Genomic DNA, 18,952 nt, shown 5'->3' on the forward strand with positions numbered 1-18,952 from the left:
AAGACAAATGGACAACCGCTTGAAGAATTAGCAGAAGACAGACAGAAATTGGAACCAACATGATGGAAAAATAAAATGTCCAGACAACAAAGGTAGGAAAATCATTTTACTTTGAATATTTTAAATGGAATACGTTAACTTTGGGAAATGTGCATAGCGGATGTCTTTTTGTTGTGTGGAAATGCGCTTTTGTTTTGTTTTGGTGTTTTTTTCTCCAGTGTTGCAGTACATGCTGAGGTTCCCAGTTCAATTTTGTCTACATATTTTTATTTCTAATTTGTGATGGTCTGTCAGTGTGACTTTAACGGCAGATAAGGAGATTGGAGAGGAGAGGGAATTGGGGGAGGGGCTTTATTTTCTGCCCTGGTCACCAGCATGGCTAATGGCAGCCCTGACCCTTGCTGTAGCTAGTGGGGATTCCCAAGCCCTACTAGCTGGGGTCTCTTCTGAAGCTGGCCAGAGATGCCTTCTACTGAGCTTGGCAGATGGGGGCAGCATCCTGGAGCCACTGACAACTAAGCATGTATGGGGTGCTGGCATCAGTGGCTCGAGGAGTTGCTGCTGCCTACTGGGCTTGGTGGAGAGGAGTTCTGGCCATCTTTACTGGAGGCCTTCAGCTGACAGAGATTGGGGATCCTCATCTGCTAAAGTATTTATATTTTGAATTGGGAAGTGCTGGGGAAGAGAGAAAATTTTGTGCCCACCCACTTTGTGCTCAGGCCCACCCAAAATTGGCTGTCTGGCTACGCCACTAAGTCCCATGCTTGCTCTTTGCTGTTTTGTCACCACTGCTTCTCATCTGAAGAAGCAGCAGTGGTGGTGGGGTGGTGGCAGTGTCTCAGTGCTAAGCGAGAGAATTTCACACTTTTGGTGGAAGATAACCTGCCAAAGTGGGAATCCCCCGCTTAATGTGGGAGACTTGGCAGGTCTGATACTGGGAGAGATGAAAGGTCCATCAAGCCCCGTGTCCTGTTTCCAGCAGTGGCTAATCCAGGTCACAAGTACCTGGCAAGATCCCAAAATAGTAAAACAGATTTTATGCTGCTTATCCTAGAAGTAAGCAGTGGATTTTCCCAAATTCAACTTGAACTGAACAATCTTTTTGGATGCACAAAACCCCACCTGGTTCCAAAAGACACTCACTGAATTGTGCAGGAATGAATAGAGAGGCACCAGTGGTGGTTGGGGATGTTGAATTAAATATGGGGCCACTGGTGCTGGGATACAGGACTCAGGGTGTAGTGGTTCTCCATCTAGTACTCACTTGCAGGGTCATCTGGGGTGGGGTGGGGTGGAGAGAAAAGCCAAGGGGATCAGAGGTGTGAAGGGGCTTGGACCTAGATAAGACTGAGGGATGAGAACAGAGAGACGGGTAGTCCCCAGATAAAATGGTACCTCCTTTTCTTTTTTGATTTGCATGCTTGCATACTGACTCAAAAGAGAAACATGATGCCCCTTGACTCGGTAGGTGGTTTCCACTATACCCTCTAAGCTGAGAGGGATCCTCCAAGGGCATTGCTGCCAGAGGGGAGCGATGCTTCAATATTGCGTTTTCAATTACTAGAGACAGGCAGGTTCACTAGAGTCCTGCAGAGCTTGCCTGCCCTTCACTATGGGAAATGTGATAGTGAAACAGCCTGATGTCATTGTCATGTAAAATGGCACTGACCATGTCTGATAGACACAGCTTGATGGGAATGAGTCAGCATGGGAGCAGTAAAGGCAAGTCTTATGTTACTAATTTATTAGACAGCCAAAATTCAGCCCGCAGTGGTTAGTGTTTTTAAAAATTAGCTCCAAACACTGGCACTGAATATCCGGGGTTAATTTAAACTGTGTGGCCACCGGAGCTTATGTAGGTCCCGACTGATATTTAGTGTTTCTGCCCAGGTCTGGAGCTCCCTCTTCCAATTCCCCTTTCAACTTCCGGAACATTACTCCCCCCTTCAGATCTCCCCTCCCACCCCCCTGAGAAACTCTTCAGGAAATTAAAAAGTCATGGGATAGGAGGTAATGCCCTGTTGTGGACTGGAAACAAGTCTTACTCTTTGTGTTCTGTCTTTTAGTCAAATGGTCAATTTTCCACTGTAAACTGTTCTATTTAACGTAAATAATCTGGAGAAAGGAGCAACTAGTGAAGTGATCAAACTTGCAGGTGAAAATTATTCAAAGTCAATAAAAAGTCAGAGAATTTTGAGAATTTGCAGGACCTTTTGAGACTAGGAGACTGAGGGGCTCATGCAGAAAACTTCCCGCACAGTTACTGTGGATTTAATACGGTTTTACTGCAGGTTAGCAATGCAGAAAGGGGTTCAGTATGCGTGTTAATTCATGCAAAAACCCTTATCGCAGACTGCATTAATATGTATTTAAATGCATATTAATGCAGTCATTAATATCCCGCAGCCATGCAGAACAAACAAAAAAGTTTTTTTCGCATAGAAGGATTGCTTGAGATGAGTGGGTGTCTAATGCCCCCTTCTCTTCCTCCAAACTGGCCGCCCTACACAGGACTGCTTCCTGCACTGGCCCCTAACCCTGGTAGTCTACAGGCCTCTCTCCATCTCCCCAGCCCAACTAATCCTAATCTTCCCATCTCTCCACAGTAAAGCTTAAAGATACCTGGTAGTCTAGTGGGCCCTCCACCCCCAATCTAAACCCTGCTCCCGACCCAACATCAATACAAAAATTCCTGGTGGTCTAGTGGGCCCCCTCCGTTCCTCCACCCCAATCTGCATGCCCCCACGTTAAAGGAAGCCTCCCTGGTATCTACTGGCAGCATAACCCCCAACCCTACACAAATTGTGAAAAGTATTTTTTCAAGGACCTCATAATTAAGTTATGGAATCTGTTGCCTGAGGACGAAGTCAAAGCATCTAAGATAGAAGGGTTGAAAAGTGGTTTGGACAAGTTCCTGGATGGAAAAGTCAAGAAAAAATTATTAGCCAGGCAGACTTGGAGAACCATTGCTTATCCCTTGAAATGAGCTATGAGAAATTCTGATATATTTTTTGGAATCTGCTGGGTACTTCTAACCATACTAGTCATTTTTGGAGACAGGACACCGGGCTTGGTCTGGCTCAGCATAGTTTGTCTTATACTTTTAAGTCTTGTGGGTCATCCAGATGGTCTTTGGTGAGCCTGAAATAGGCAGCAATGTTTTTTTTAAAGAGAACAGTAGTTTTTCCTAACTATGCTCCCATTTATGTCATTCACTTTCAGTGTTTTCCTGATAGTTGGCGGATGAACCCTCACATCAGCTGTAGCAAGAGAGGCCTGTAGATCCTTAGCTGATTATTGAGAGTGCTTTGTGACTTCATGTATGGTTTTTGGGTTTGCTCTCAATGCAGGATGACTGCTACTAGGTAGGGTCATTGTAGTCCAGCTTTTTTCCATGTGTAGACTCTGTCTGACAGTGGATGGAGATCAGGGGTGGACTGATAGTGGTCAGGGCCCCGGGGAAGTAAAGGTCATTGGGCTGCTGCCCCACCCCTGCACTGCTGCCCCCTCCTGCAAATTAGAGCCCCCCCCCCCATCACAGTTACCACTCCCCCTCCCATGCACTACAGACCACTACCTGAGCCAAAGTGGGTCCTACCTTGAAGGACCCTAGTGGTCTAGTGGCTTCTTCGGGGGTAGGAAAGAATTCCACTCTTTCCTGCCCACTGTTGCTACTGTGTCTGGGGCTGGTGCCATGGCGCTTCCGTGTTTTCAAAATGGCTGCCGAGACTTCTCGTGGTAGTCTTGCGGGTATCGGAAGTCTCGCAAGACTGCTGCAGAAAGTCTCAGCAGCCATTTTTAAAACACGGTGGTGCCAAGCACAGTAGCGGTAGCGGACAGGAAAGAGTGGGATTCTTTCCTGTCCCCACAGAGGCCGCTAAACTACCAGGGCCCCTCAAGGTAGGACCACCAGAGACGGCTATAGTGTGCTTCGGTGGCAGGCAGCCAGGCAGAGCCTCTGGGTCCTTAGGCACTGCCCTGTTCAAGGTTGCCCAAAATATTTAGGGATGTCTGTAAATCAGTTGGTATGTAATTCCAAGAAAACTGATGTTATCTTTTTCTCAGAATCACCTGCAGGGGATATTCCACCATCTTTTCCCTTTAATGGTTTCTGTATTAGGGTCTTAGGGGAAATATGAATATTGGGAATAATTCTGGATTCCTCTTGCTCTATGAAGCTCCAGGTCACTGCTATAATTATCTTTCTTCAAGCTCAGGATGCTTAGATGCCTGAGGCCTCTACTTTCTGCTGATGATTTTGCTCAGTCAGGTCTTGGTGCTTAATTCACTAGATTTCTACAGGGTGCACTATCTCAATCTCTCAGTTACCACTCTTAAAGCACTGCAGTTGGTATAGAAAGCAGCAGCCACACTACTGATGAGAACGTTGCAGGGATCACATCTCTCCTGTTCGGTTAGACCTTTATTGGTTACCTACTGATATTCTTACCCATTTCAAAGTTGTACTGTTGATTGATAGGTGCTCCATATTATTTAACATCCAGGCATCTCTGCTCAGAGGGCTCCCATCACTTCAGAGTGTCTGAGACTTGTGCATTCTGTTCTTTCATTAAAGGGCCGGAGGAGTGGAAATCTGCCCCTCCTAATGAGAACTTTGACCAGCACAGTAGCATTTAAAAAGCAGTTTTAAGAACAGTGCTACTTGGTGAGGCATTCAGGCTAGTAAACTGAAGGTTAACATAAGAACAGCCATACTGGGTCAGACCAATGGTCCATCTAGCCCAGAATCCTGCTTCCAACAGTGGCCAATCCAGGTCACAAGTACCTGGCAGAAACCCAAATAGTAGCAAGATTCCATGCTACCAATCCCAGGGCAAGCAGTGGCTTGACCCATGTCCAGGTTCTTTTTTTTGTTAAGAGTGATTTGCATCAGGTTTAATCAGGCTTGGGCTCACACACAGGAGGTGGCTCTTTCACTTTTTTATTCTTTAAATTATTTTCAAAATGTTTTTACTTTCTGCTCACATTAATTTTTCCTTGGTGTTGTTCCTGCTGTCTTGTTTTTGTTTTTCTGGTAGGATGTTTTCATGTATTTTGGTTAGGTACATATTTATATTCTGGATAAAAATGATGCAGATTACAATGATGCAGATTACAATGCAATAAGTAAATAAGTAAATAATAAATAACCCTATCCAAACAGACCAGCATTAACTTGTCACTTACAAAGATCCACTGCAGGTTATTTTCATCACAGAATGTATAATTTCATAGCAACTTTTAAGTTACTCAAAACCTTTTGGACCTTCATATGGGAGAAGATATTCAAAATCATTTGTATAGATTTACTTTACGAGGTTGTTAATTTGTAGTTCAATTGTTTAAGCTCATGATTCTAATTAGCCAATTAATTGTGTTAAGGGTTCATTTTTCCATTTCACCTACTCATTCTGAATCTCCAGAATGATGGAATTTTATTTATATCCTTTTTATTGCATAAGAAAAGACTGGTTTAAATTAAACAAAGAAGAACTATGGAGCACTTCTTTGTCCTCTTTCTTTTCAATAGTCCTGATAATGTTGGCAGATTGCTCACCTGAAAAGGGGTACTCTCTTTCTCTTCTATCAGAAAGTGCTCCCTTTTGGGGTAATTAACTTGCTGCTATTCTATATATCTACAGAGAAATCAGTAAGGAATGAATCACTTAAATTCATTATCCAGTCTAATAAGGAAATTATGTCCGACTTTCAGGAACTCTTCCTATACTTCTTTCCTAATAGAGATAACCTAGAACAAATACATAATCACATTTCTTTTCCTTGAAATTTCTCATTTTATATAACCTTCCACCTTTGTTTTTTCTAAGTGAACTCTGTTATGAGAATAGTGGCAGATGGATAACCTGAGAAAGGGGTACTTTCTTCTATGAATTGCAGAAATTGTTTCCTTTGTGGGTGAATAATTTGCTGAAGTGCAACATGGTACATGTAAAATGAATTCCGGATGTGGGAATGAAAGGGAAATAAGCTAAATGGTTAAATCATTAAATGTTTAAAAAGAAACTAAAAGGATCAGCTGCTAAGGTTAGAACACTAACAGGCTTATTTTCGATAGAGAAGGACACCCATCTTTTGACACAAATCGGAAGATGGGCGTCCTTCTCACAGGGTCGCCCAAATCAGCATAATTGAAAGCCAATTTGGGGCGTCCCCAACTGCTTTCCGTCGCGGGGACGACCAAAGTTCACGGGGGCTTGTCGGAGGTGTAGCGAAGGCGGTACTTGGGCATGCCTAACACATGGGCGTACTTGACCCATAATGGAAAAAAAGAGGGCGTCCCTGAAGAGCACTTGGGCGACTTTACCTGGCCCTGTTTTTCTTACGACCAAGCCACAAAAAGGTGCTCGAACTAACCAGATGACCACCGGAGAGAATCGGGGATGACCTCCCCTTACACCCCCAGTGGTCACTAACCCCCTCCCACCCTCAAAAAACATCTTTAAAAATATTTTGTGCTAGACTCCATGCCAGCCTCAAATGTCATACTCAGGTCCATCACAGCAGTATGCAGGTCGCTGGAGCAGTTTTAGTGGGTGCAGTGCACTTCAGGCAGGCGGACCCAGGCCCATACTCCCCTACCTGTTACACTTGTGGTGGTAAATGTGAGCCCACCAAAACCCACCACAAACCCACTGTACCCACATCTAGGTGCCCCCCTTCACCCATAAGGGCTATAGTAGTGGTGTACAGTTGTGGGTAGTGGGTTTTGGAGGGCTCAGCACACAAGGTAAGGGAGCTATCTACCTGGGAGCAATTTCTGAAGTCCACTGCAGTGTCCCCTAAGGTGCCTGGTTGGTGTCCTGGCATGTCAGGGGGGACCAGTGCACTATGAATGCTGGCTCCTCCCACAACCAAAGGGCTTGCATTTGGTCATTTCTGAGATGGGCGTCCATTATCGCTGAAAATCAGAAATGACCAAGTTTAGGGATGACCATCCCTAAGGACAACCTAAATGTCAAGATTTGGGCGTCCCCAACCATATTATCGAAACAAAAGATGGACGTCCATCTTGTTTCGATAATACGGGTTTCCCCGCCCCTCTACCGGGACGTTTTGTGAGGACATCCTCAGCAAAACTTGGGGGTCCCTTTTGATTATGCCCCTCCATATCATGCATGGATGTTATTCAAAAATACCATTTTGGAAGCCCAGTCCAGATGCATTCCACGTATAAAGGTGGAAAGAAGAAAAAATAACAGCCAGCATGGTTAGCATGTGAAGTAAAAGAAGCTATTACAGCCAAAAAAGTGTCCTTCAAAGAATCTAAAAAGGATCCAAATGAAGAAAATAAGCAACATAAACACTGGCAAGTCAGATGCAAAGCATTAATAAAGAAGGCTAAAAGAGAATATGAAGAGAAACTTGCCACAGAGGCTAAAACTCAAAGTAACAACTTTTTCAGGTACATCAGAAGCAGAAAGCCTGTGAAGGAATACGTGGGACCATTAGATCATGAAGGAGCAAAAGGGGCACTGAGGGAGAACAAGGCCATAGTGGAGAAACTGAATGAATTCTTTACTTCTGTCTTTATGGAAGAAGATATACTGTAAGAGATCTGCCTGTACCAGAAATGGTTTTCAAGGGTGATGCGTTCAGTTCTGGTCGCCAAATGATATAGCGGAATTAGAAAAGGTTCAATGAAGAGTGACCCAAATGATAAAGGGGATGGAACTCCTCTCATATGAGGAAAGGATAAAGAGGTTAGGGCTCCTCAGCTTGGAACAGAGATGGATGAGGGGAAATATGATTGAGGTATATAAAATCCTGAGTGGTGTAGAAAAAGTAGAAGTTACATGGAAATACTTTTAAAACAAGTAAGAGGAAATATTTTTTCACTGAACGAATAGTTAAGCACTGGAACTCTTTGCTGGAGGATGTAGCAACAGCAGTTAGTATATCTGGGTCTAAAAAAGGTTTGGACAAATTCCTGAAAGAAGAGTCCATAATCTGCTATTGAGACAGACATGGGGAAGCAACTGCTTGCCCTGGGATTGGTAGCATGGAATGTTGCTGCTAATTGGGTTTCTGTCAGGTACTTGAGACCTGGCTTGACCACTGTTTAGAAAACAGGATACTGGGCTAGATGGACCATTGGTCTGACCCAGTATGGCTACTCTTATGTTCTTATGTTCTAACTTGCAACTATCACAAAAATATAATAACATAAGAATAGTCATAGTGGGTCAGACCAATAGTCCATCTAGTCCAGTATCTTGTTCCAACGGTGGCCAAGCCAGGTCACAAGTACCTAGTAGTTCACAAACTTTTTCTTTGTAGAATTATAGATGAGTATAATGAGGAAAAGGAGCTGGTCCAATATAATGGCACAAAAGGCATACTGCTTTAATGCTAGGAGTCAGTCACTATGATTATCTCAACATATAGTTTTCATAAAATGTTATAAACAAAGAGGATAATGTTTCAGGTTTCTAATAGCAAAAATAATCTTCCATTTCTAAATCTTTTTTTAGGTCATGTATTTTTATTATACTTCTGCTGGTTTTTGCCAGCTCTTTATATACATTCAACAAAAAACTATTTCACCCACGTTGCAAATGCTGACATGCAGCAATTCCACAAAGCTAAGCCAGAGTAAATTGGGCTGCAATTTTTGAAAATGCTGAGCTTGCTGAAATGTCCTACTGTTTTGCTTGCACCACAGTCTTAAAAACCTGATCCAAAGACACCATTTTGGGGGGTTTACCTCAGTCAGGCCTCTGAAATTTTATTTTCACTGTTCAGAGGGAACTCATTAAAAAGGAGAAATGATTTGTCTGGGCGTAAAGCCCTATGAAACCAGCAGTCTGAGATTCCAGTACTGGAAGAACATGAAGGCATCCAAAGTGTCATATTATTCCAACAGGGCCCTTCCATACCCCCCTCTGACACTCAAACAAGTGCTCCTGCACTTTTGGCAGCTTCTCCAAAGAGCTCTTGGTCAGAAGGGAAAGCATAAACACACTTTCAGACTCTCTTCCACCAAGCATGCAGAGCCAAAAACCATAACATCCCAGCTTCTCTCAGATTCACCAGTTCTCTCTTTCTTTAGAAAGGCCTCCCCCGACAGACAGATCTTAAGACTTTTCACATCAGCGTCCCCCCCCCCCCCCACCCCTTAACTCTCATTTCCCTGCCCAGATATGGATTCCAGATGTTCTCATTTGCTAGGTGAAACCCATCTTGTGCTTTCAGTTTAAAAAACTAAGACTTTTGCCTTCAAAACAAATTATGAAATGTACATGACTTGGAAGTCAATAAATTAGCAGGTCTCTCTTTTCAACTAGAAATATTCATAAGAAATAAACATTTTACTTGAATAAGGAAAGATATTCTTTAAGTAGTCAAACATTATTGAAGACAGCTGAGATATGTTCTTAGCAATGCAGATAGGTAGATTTGATGGCAAATTGCTCTGTTTTTCTGCCATTGTGTACCATGCTCATCCCAATAAACAGCAAATTTATAAATCTCACCTCTGCAGAACAAGTAATGTTTACTGAGAGCAATTGTTTTCCCTGCTCTCCAAGATCTTTTTGCTTCCTCCCATGTGATCTTCCATGGATTATATGTTAAACCATATTCCTTACTCTCAGAGTAAAGGTAAAGTAACAACATGCAAATCTTATATACTTCTCTTGCTGCGCATGGGAATACCAGGTAGAGTGAACAAAGGAGTATAAGAAAGAAGTTTACAGAGTTTACTTTTCTCCTTTGAATTGCCATTTAAATATGGGAATGCTTAATAATTATATTATGCTTTGGCAATTCTTTACTACTGGTAAAAGATGAAAATTACTTCCGGGGCGCATTACTGGCCCAGGGAATTTTCTACCAGCCATTCTCTGCACTTCAACATCCAGGATCTCATTCACCGCAGCCTGGCCTGCAATGAATTAAAAGACAAGCAGAGGGCCCCGCCTTCAACACAAACTTCCTGTATTAATACAGGAAGTCAGTCAATACAGACTGGAGGAGTGGCCTAGTGGTTAGGGTGGTGGACTTTGGTCCTGAGGAACTGAGTTTGATTCCCACTTCAGGCACAGGCAGCTCCTTGTGACTCTGGGCAAGTCACTTAACCCTCCATTGCCCCATGAAAGCCACATTGAGCCTGCCATGAGTGGGAAAGCATGCTGTACAAATGTAACAAAACAAACAAGATGGGCAGGAGCATGGCAGGACGTTGCACTCAGAGGCCCTGTGCTTGGTTTTTTTTCTTCTTCAGCAGCAGCAGCAGCACAGCAGATCCTGACTCCTGGAAGCACTTGGCCCATGTCATGTGGGATGCCCAAAAGGGTAGTCTGCCTCTGATTGCTTTTGTATTAACGTCATTAATCAGTTGTGTTACTGGCAGAAGCATTTCAAAACTCACATCAATACCAGTGCATCTTTTTTGCAAATGGCACCAACATCTTTCAGTGGTGTGTCATCTTTAATGGCCATGGTATGTTTTTCAGTATATTTTAGGTAATTTTATTTGCCTCAGCAGTTTCTTCCTGCTCTTTGGAGTTTTCAGCTGCACCGGTACAGGTCTCTAATAGGGCTCCAGTGCCATGATGCTTCATTCATAGAAATATAGAAATATGATGGCAGATAAGGGCCGTATGGCCCATCCAGTCTACACATCCTCAATAACCACTAACCCCTCCTTTTCCTAAGAGATCCCATGTGTCTGTCCCACACCTTGTTAAAAGTCTGACGCAGTTTTTGTCTCCACGCATCCACCACCCTTTCCGTGAAAGAATATTTCCTCAGATTCGTCCTAAGACTATTTACTCTTAACTTCATCTTATGCCCTCGAATTCCAGAGGTTTTCTTCATTTGAAAAAGGCTCATCTCTTGCATATTAATGCCTCTGAGGTATTTAAATGTCTCTATCATATCCGTTCTCTCCTGCCTCTCTTCCAGCATATACATGTTGAGGTTCATGAGCCTGTCCCTATATGTTTTATGACCAAGACCGCTGACCAATTTTGTAGCTGCCCTCTGGACCGACTCCATCCCGTTTATATCTTTCCGTAAGTGCAGTCTCCAGAATTCACAGCTAGTCAGGGATTTTCAGTGGCGTACCAAGGGGGGGAGGGGCGGTGGGGGCGGTCCGCCCCGGGTGCACGCCGCTGGGGGGGTGCCGCGCACGCCTGTCCTTCGTTCGTTCCATGCTCCCTCTGCCCCGGAACAGGTTACTTCCTGTTCCGGGGCAGAGGGAGCCTGGAACGAACAAAGGACAGGCGCGAGTGGCACCCCCCCAGCGGCGTGCACCCGGGGGGGGTTCTTTTGCGGGGGGATGTCCTTTCACTGGGGGGGGGGGTCGCGCTGCATCCGGGGGGGGCGCTGCACCCGGGGGGCGGGGCTCATCGACGATCCGCCTCGGGTGTCAGCCCCCCTAGGAAAGCCACTGGGGATTTTCTCTTCGTTTTAACCACAATCACCTAGCCCAGTCAATACAGTACAAACCTTATGCCCGGAGCCCACAGACTGTGTAGTCCTGCTAATTCCAATCCATTTGCAACGGTGTAGGAAATGTCAAAGACGTATTCTGTTGTTGCATGTTGTTACAAAACAGAAATGGGCAGAAAAACCGTGGCGTGACGTGTTTTGCTGTTTGCCAGAAATAGTGCGAACTGTTTAGAAAAAGGGCACACTGTTTCAGAAGGAGGGTATACTCTTTCCTGTCAGTGGAACCATCATGCATGAATGAACTACTGCACCTGCCCTATCACGAAAAGAGCATGCCCTCTTTCCACATAATGCACGCTATTTCCAAAAGTTTGCACTATTTTCAGAAACTGACAAAATGCCAAATGGCCAGAAAAAAAATAAAACAATAAAATGAAAATACCCGTAAATGACATGAAATAAACATTTTCTGGCTGCCATTCCCTAAAATGCACCATGAGTCTGGCTGGTGTGTGTCACAGTTACACAATGACTGAAACTCTCTCCCAGGAGCTAGAAACATGGCTGCACCCCTGATACTCACTGATTTCTTTCCAGTACCAATATAAGTTCTCTGCCCTCGGCTGTCACCGTGATCTCTTCTCTGGCTGATGTTGTCTCCTGTCCAAACAGAGAGAGAGAAAAAAGCAGAGTTTTAAAACCATGTATCAGAAATCATGAGTTATAATGCTGTGCTTCTGCTTGTGCTGTTACAACAGACCCTGCTATTCATTTGTGCAAATATAGATAAGCAGGGCAGGACAAGATAACAGCATTCCTCCCCTCCCCCCCCCCCCCCCCCCCCCCGCACCACCACCACACTGGATTCTCCATGTGCTAATGGAAAAGTTCTTCAACTGCCCTGATACGTTTTTGAATGAAACATGAGAACTTGATAATCAGGGCCAGTTGTCTTTAACGAGAAGCTTGGACATCTCTTTCCTCCACAACAGAATGTATAAAAATTATTATTAAAATATCCAAAGTGCTACTTAGCTCACATCATTGTGGCTAGGGGGGGAGGGAACAAAAATCTGCAGTATGCCGGCAGGTGGCTGGGGGGGGGGGGGGCGGGGCGGGGAGAGAGACAGGGGTAATGCTAGGTGGGGTGAAGGAATAACTGTGGGAGGGAGGGAGAGAAGCTGCAGGGGGGAAAAGAGAAGGAGAATTGTTGGATATGGGTGGGATAGGGTGGGGCCATCTTTGGTGGAAGTTTTCAGGTGACAGAGCTTGGGGATCCTCATTAGCTAAAGTCTTTATATTTTGAGTTGGGGAGGGGGGTAGAGAGAAAATTTTGTGCCAACCCACTTTGAGCGGAGTCCCACCCAAAATTGACTGCCTGGTTACATCACTGTTGGAAAGGCCAGATAACCTAAGGCTGAGTCAAATGGGAATTATTGTCAGCCAAATGCAGTAACTGTTTGAGAGGAGTGGGCAAGGGGAGTCCAACTCACAAGCAGGAACATGGAAGAGCCTGTTCAAGGCCAGAAGGTGCAGCTCAGTGAAATGCAACTCTGGAGGAGAGGACAGACAAGGCGGTATGATCCTGGAGGAGTTCACTGGTGATAACCAACACTACCAGCACAGCCTTGGATTATACAGCCCAAAGGGATGGATGAGGAACTGGAGGAGTGTACATATTTTGAGATTGCTATAAGAAACCGTTTAATTAGTAGATAAGACTGTACCTAATATTCTTGAATGGACAGAAAACCTCATAGACCGAATACTGACTATACATTGGAAATATCGAGTTTGGATTACCTGCCCATAAGATGTGAGCAAAATCCAAATAAATACTCAAGGTAAAGCCCAGCTTAATATCCTATAGCTTTTCGGATTTTTATCCAGCCCTAGCTTGTGCCCAAAATCGAATGAGAAAGACTGGACAGTGAGTGCAGAGGGAATTGTGAAAAGAGGAAAGAGAGGTTTTGGCCTGGGTCGGTATCAGAGGGAGAACTGAGCTGGTCGGTGAGACCTGGGTTACACAAGTTATGCAGGTATTTGCAGAATAAGCACTTAGACAGAATATTGTCATGCATGTGCCCATATATATTATACTTTACATGTACACATGACCACTTTGATTGTAACCACAGAAAGGTGGTATATCAAGTCCCTTTCCCTTATTTGCATTCTGTATGCAGGTGTTCCTCACAGTATATTTTGGGTAGGGTTACAGGTATACATAGACTAAACACACACATTTATTCCCACCTTGTAGCAGGTGTAATTATACACAATATTTGTGTACAATTGGAGCTGGATCCAGAGCCTATATTATACAAGCACATAGGCACCTATGTTGCATGTATAAAATAGGTTTAAATAGACACCTTCTTGTAGTTCTCACATAAGTGTTTTGTTATAAAACCAGGCCCTAAAAGAATAGGTTATTTTTAATCATCCTACTTGGATGAAGAGGATTGCTGAAAATATGTGTAAAGTTAAACAGATAAATTCTCTGCTTAACTTTATTCAGTCTCTGCACTACTGAATATCTACGTCATCGATTTTTATCTAATTATGAAAGTTATCTGTATTTTAGGTATCAAATCAAGCTGTAATTGCACCCTCTGTGATGAACCCACAACTCCCTGCCCTGCTTGCTTTGGCATCACCATATTTGCCTCTGGATAGTCAGACCACTCACACAGGTCTTAAGTACATAAGTATTGCCATACTGGGACAGACCAAAGGTTCATCAAGCCTAGCATCCTGTTTCCAACAGTGGCCAATCCAGGTCACAAATACCTGGCAAGACCCCAAAAAAGTACAAAACATTTTATGCTGCTTATCCCAGAAATAAGCAGTGGATTTTCCCCAAGTCCATTTTAATAATGGTCTATGGAGTTTTCCATTAGGAAGCTGTCCAAAGTTTTTTAAAACCCCGCTAAGCTAACCGCCTTTACCACATTCTCTAGCAACGAATTCCAGAGTTTAATTACATGCTGAGTGAAGAAAAATTTTCTCCGATTTGTTTTAAATGTACTACTTTGTAGCTTCATTGAATGCCCCCTACTCCTAGTATTTTTGAAAAGAGTAAACAGTTGCTGTACTGAATGAACTTATAAAATTAGTGCCAAGGAGGTTTCAAACTATATTCAAAGGGCTTATGCTTCTAACTTTGAGAGATACGCACATAAATTGGCCTCTTTGAAAATTTGATAGGACTGAGTTTATAACTTTATACTCAAAATTACACTAAACTCCTAAATTTAGGAGCATAACATGTGGGTGACAAGTGACAACAGGGGTAGATTTAGGGCAGGGAAACAGAAGTAGGAACTTAGAACTGATTTTCAGTATTAGGTTCATAATTCCAGGCAAAACAAATCGCTGGCCTAAATTTATGAGCATAACTTTTAAGCTCCTAAATTAAGATGAATTTTCTGCTGAAAACTTATGCTCCTGATTTTGGCTGAAAATAGGGCAGAAATTTATGAGCCTAACTTAGGGCTTCTTTTACAAAGCCGCACTAGCGATTCCTGTGCGGCAAATGAGAGGAAGCCCATTCAATTCCTGTAGGCTTTCTCTCCTTTGCTGCACAGGAATCGCTAGTGAGGAAAATGAGAGGAAGTCCATAGGAACTGGTAAATTGGTAAATTCATAGGCGTAGACTGGGGGGGGGGGCGAGGGGGCCCCCCCCAAACGACGCGAGGCGCCGCCGCGCCATTAGTTTAAAAAAAAAAAACATGCAGGCACGCGCTCCTCTCCGTCCGCTTGGCTTCCCTGCCCTCTCTATCTGCGTCCCGCCTTCCTCTGACGTCATTTCCTTTCGGGCGGGACGCAGACAGAGAGGGCAGGGAAGCCAAGCGGACGGAGAGGAGCGTGTCCGTCTACCCCTCTCTCTTCCTCCCTCCCTCCGGCGCAGGCAGCAGTCTTCCAGCGTTCCTGGCAGCGGTAGCGTTGTACACGCTGCCTTTGGCTCTGCCCCGAAGCCTTCTCTTCAAGTTCCTGTTCCCGCATAGGTGGGAACAGGAACTTGAAGAGAAGGCTTCCGGGGCAGACCGAAGGCAGCGTGTACATCGCTACCGCTGCCAGGACGCTGGAAAAGCTGAAGACTGTTGCCTGCACCGGAGGGAGGGAGGGAGGGAGGAAGAGAGGGGGTAAACGGAGTCACCATCTTGGACCTCGGGGGGGGGGGGGGAGCAGAGGGAAGATGGATGGGACTGGGAGGGGTGGGAAGCAGAGGGAAGGAGCAAGAGATGGATGGGACTGGGAGGGGTGGGAAGCAGAGGGAAGGAGCAAGAGATGGATGGGACTGGGAGGGGTGGGAAGCAGAGGGAAGGAGCAAGAAATGAATTGGACTGGGAGGGGTGGGAAGCAGAGGGAAGGAGCAAGAGATGGATGGGACTGGGAGGGGTGGGAAGCAGAGGGAAGGAGCAGGAAATGAATGGGACTGGGAGGGGTGGGAAGCAGAGGGAAGGAGCAAGAGATGGATGGGACTGGGAGGGGTGGGAAGCAGAGGGAAGGAGCAGGAGATGAATGGGACTGGGAGGGGTGGGAAGCAGAGGGAAGGAGCAAGAGATGGATGGGACTGCGAGGGGTGGGGAGCAGAGGGATGGACCAGGAGATGGATGGGATTGGGAGAGGTCAGGCACAGCAGAGGGAAGGAGCAGAAGATGGATGGGACGGAGGGATGGTGAGCAGAGGGAAGGAACAGAAGATGGATGGAACTGGGAGGGTTGGGGAGCAGAAGGAAGGAGCAAGAGATGGATGGGACTGGGAGGGTGGGGAGCAGAGGGAAGCCTACTGGAAAGAAGACACTGCATAAAACAGAAGACACTGGGATCAAAGCGAATAGAAAAACTAAATGATCAGACAACAAAGGTAAATAAAAGTATTTTATTCATAATTTATTAATTGAAATGTGTCAGCTTTTTGAAATGTGCATCTGTGATATTTTGCCTGTAAATTTCATTTCCTTCCTCCATATTAGCATATTCATTTGCATATTTATATATGCAAATGATATGCTAATATGCTCCGCCCCCCAAATGCCCCAAATTTGCCCCCCCCAAATGAAACAGTCAAACTACGCCTATGGGTAAATTCCAATAACTACTACTACTACTACTACTATTTAATATTTCTAAAGCACTACCAGGGTTGCGCAGCCCTGTACAATTAACAAAGAAGGACAGTCCCTGCTCAAAGAAGCTTACAATCTAAAGGACAAAAAGTGCAGTCAATCAAGATTTCCTGGATAGAGGTACAATGGTTAGGTGCCGAAAGCGACATTGAAGATGTGGGCTTTGAGCAAGGCTTTGAAGATGGGTAGGGAGGGGGCTTGGCGTATAGGCTCAGGGAGTTTATTCCCTGCACAAAGATATGACTGACTTCTATGTGGTCTTAAATTAATAAATAAAAGAAGCCTTTAGGGACATAAATTTGTGAGCTCAGCATTTTCTGAATATTATTGGTCCTACAGTGTCTTCAATCACCAAAGAGCATGCCAAGAATTAGCCTGAAACTGATTTTGCACAGCAGAGCATTGGCAGATGCCACTCTGACAGCCCCGTGCAGGATGCTGCCCAAAGCACACCATAAATGAAGAAACAAGCTCCAGAGAGAATCAGCTCCTGTACCACCCTGGAAGGCTATGCAGGGCTGTGTGAGGCAACTGCTGCTATCTTGTCCAAGACTTGCTTGATTAAGGCATAACACAGTGAATGACACCCAATTTGCAACTGCCTAGTCTCCTTGGCATAAGCTTTACAAATGTGTTCCAGCAGGCACAGCCAGGGTTCACTGTGCTAGCATTTGAAAGATGCCTGGTCCAAGGCCAAGCTGACTGAGGTTTATTTCTGGAACGAATATTCCCAGTCTGTGGAGTCAGGAATTCTGCAAGGCTAGAAACAACCGCTCTGTTTATCCACAGTCTGAGCCCGCCCTGGGCAGCTGGAGAGTGAGATATACCAGCATGCCTTACCATAGGGCTGACAGGCAAAGTGCCTTACAAGGATGGGAAGCAAGAAAGACAATCACTATTTGAATTTATTTTCCGTATTAACCAGTGCTTTTTTTGTAGAAAAAAAGGTGCCGGTACTCATTGTGGGCGGGGTCACCACACATGGCACCGCCCCTATTATAGCCACACCCACATTAGCCACACCCCTTTTACCAGCCATGGCGCATATAAACAGACATCATTGAAAATATTATACTAGTATAGGAGAAAAAATAATGTGATTTTTTTTCATTATAAATAATTTCTGTAAGCTCTTACAGCTCCGGTATACCCAGTGCAAAATAAGACAAATTCCAAACACTAAAATGAAAATAAAATGATTTTTTCTACCTTTGTTGTCTGGTGACTTTGTTTTTCTATCCATATTGGTCCCAGTCTCTGATTCTGCTGCTCTCTATCTGTTCTCTTAACTCCGTTTCCAGGGCTTTCTTTCCATTTATTTCTTTACTTTCCTCCTTTCTTCTTCTTTTGTTGCCCTGCATCCATAAGTAAAAGCTGGGTCCTCCTCCATGGAATTGACTGGAGGAGGTATAACATGGATCCAGCTTTTGCCTATTTTCTCCATCCATGTGCAGTTTTTCTCCTCTTCCCTTTCCCTCATCTCCATCCATGTGCATCTTCTTTTTTCTTTCCTCCCCTCCATTCATGTCCAGCATTTCTCATCTCTCTTCCCTCCTCTATATCCATATAAAGCAATAATTCTCTCTCCCCTCTCCTCCATCCAAGTCAGCATTTCTCCTCTCTCCTAGCCAACTCCTCCATCCATGTCCAGCAATTCTCCTCTATCTCCTGCTCTCCTCTCCATCCATTTCTAGCATTTCTCCTCTCTCTCCTCTCATCCATGTCCAGCAATTCTCTCTTCCCTGTCCAGCGATTCTCCTCTCTCCCCTCCATGTCCAGCAATTCTCTCTTCCCTGTCCTCCCCTCCCCGTCCAGCAATTCTCCTCTCTCCCCTCCATGTCCAGCAATTCTATCTTGCCTGCCCTCCCCTCCATGATCAGCAATTATCTCATCCCTGCCCTCCCATCAATGTCCAGCAATTCTCTCTCCCCTGCCCTTCCCTCCCATCCCATGTCCAGCAATTCTCTCTCCCCTGCCCTTCCCTCCCATGTCCAGCAATTCTCTCTCCCCTGCCCTTCACATGTCCAGCAATTCTCTCTCCCTTGCCCTTCCCTCCCAGCCCATCCAATGTCCAGCAATTCTCTCTCCCCTGCCCTTCCCATGTCCAGCAATTCTCTCTCCCCTGCCCTTCCCTCCCATTGATTTCCAGCAATTCTCTCTCCCCTGCCCTTCCCATGTCCAGCAATTCTCTCTCCCTTGCCCTTCCCTCCCATCCCATTGATTTCCAGCAATTCTCTCTCCCCTGCCCTTCCCTCCCATCCCATTGATTTCCAGCAATTCTCTCTCCCCTGCCCTTCCCTCCCATCCCATGTCCAATTCTCTCTCCCTGCCCTTCCCTCCCATCCCATGTCCAGCAATTCTCTCTCCCCTGCCCTTCCCTCCCATCCCATTGATTTCCAGCAA

General features: G+C 45.0%; 1 protein-coding gene across 1 annotated transcript in view; it reads right to left on the reverse strand.

The window, feature by feature from the left end:
* The window catches only part of LOC115461247 (disintegrin and metalloproteinase domain-containing protein 33-like), a 365,631-nt gene that overhangs the window by 150,746 nt on the left and 195,933 nt on the right, over positions 1–18,952 (reverse strand). Inside the window, exon 3 of the mRNA XM_030190948.1 lies at positions 11,999–12,075. Coding sequence (XP_030046808.1) covers positions 11,999–12,075 — 77 coding nt within the window. The remainder of the gene's footprint in view (positions 1–11,998; positions 12,076–18,952) is intronic.

Source organism: Microcaecilia unicolor, chromosome 2 (assembly GCF_901765095.1).
Source record: "Microcaecilia unicolor chromosome 2, aMicUni1.1, whole genome shotgun sequence".
NCBI lineage: Eukaryota > Metazoa > Chordata > Amphibia > Gymnophiona > Siphonopidae > Microcaecilia > Microcaecilia unicolor.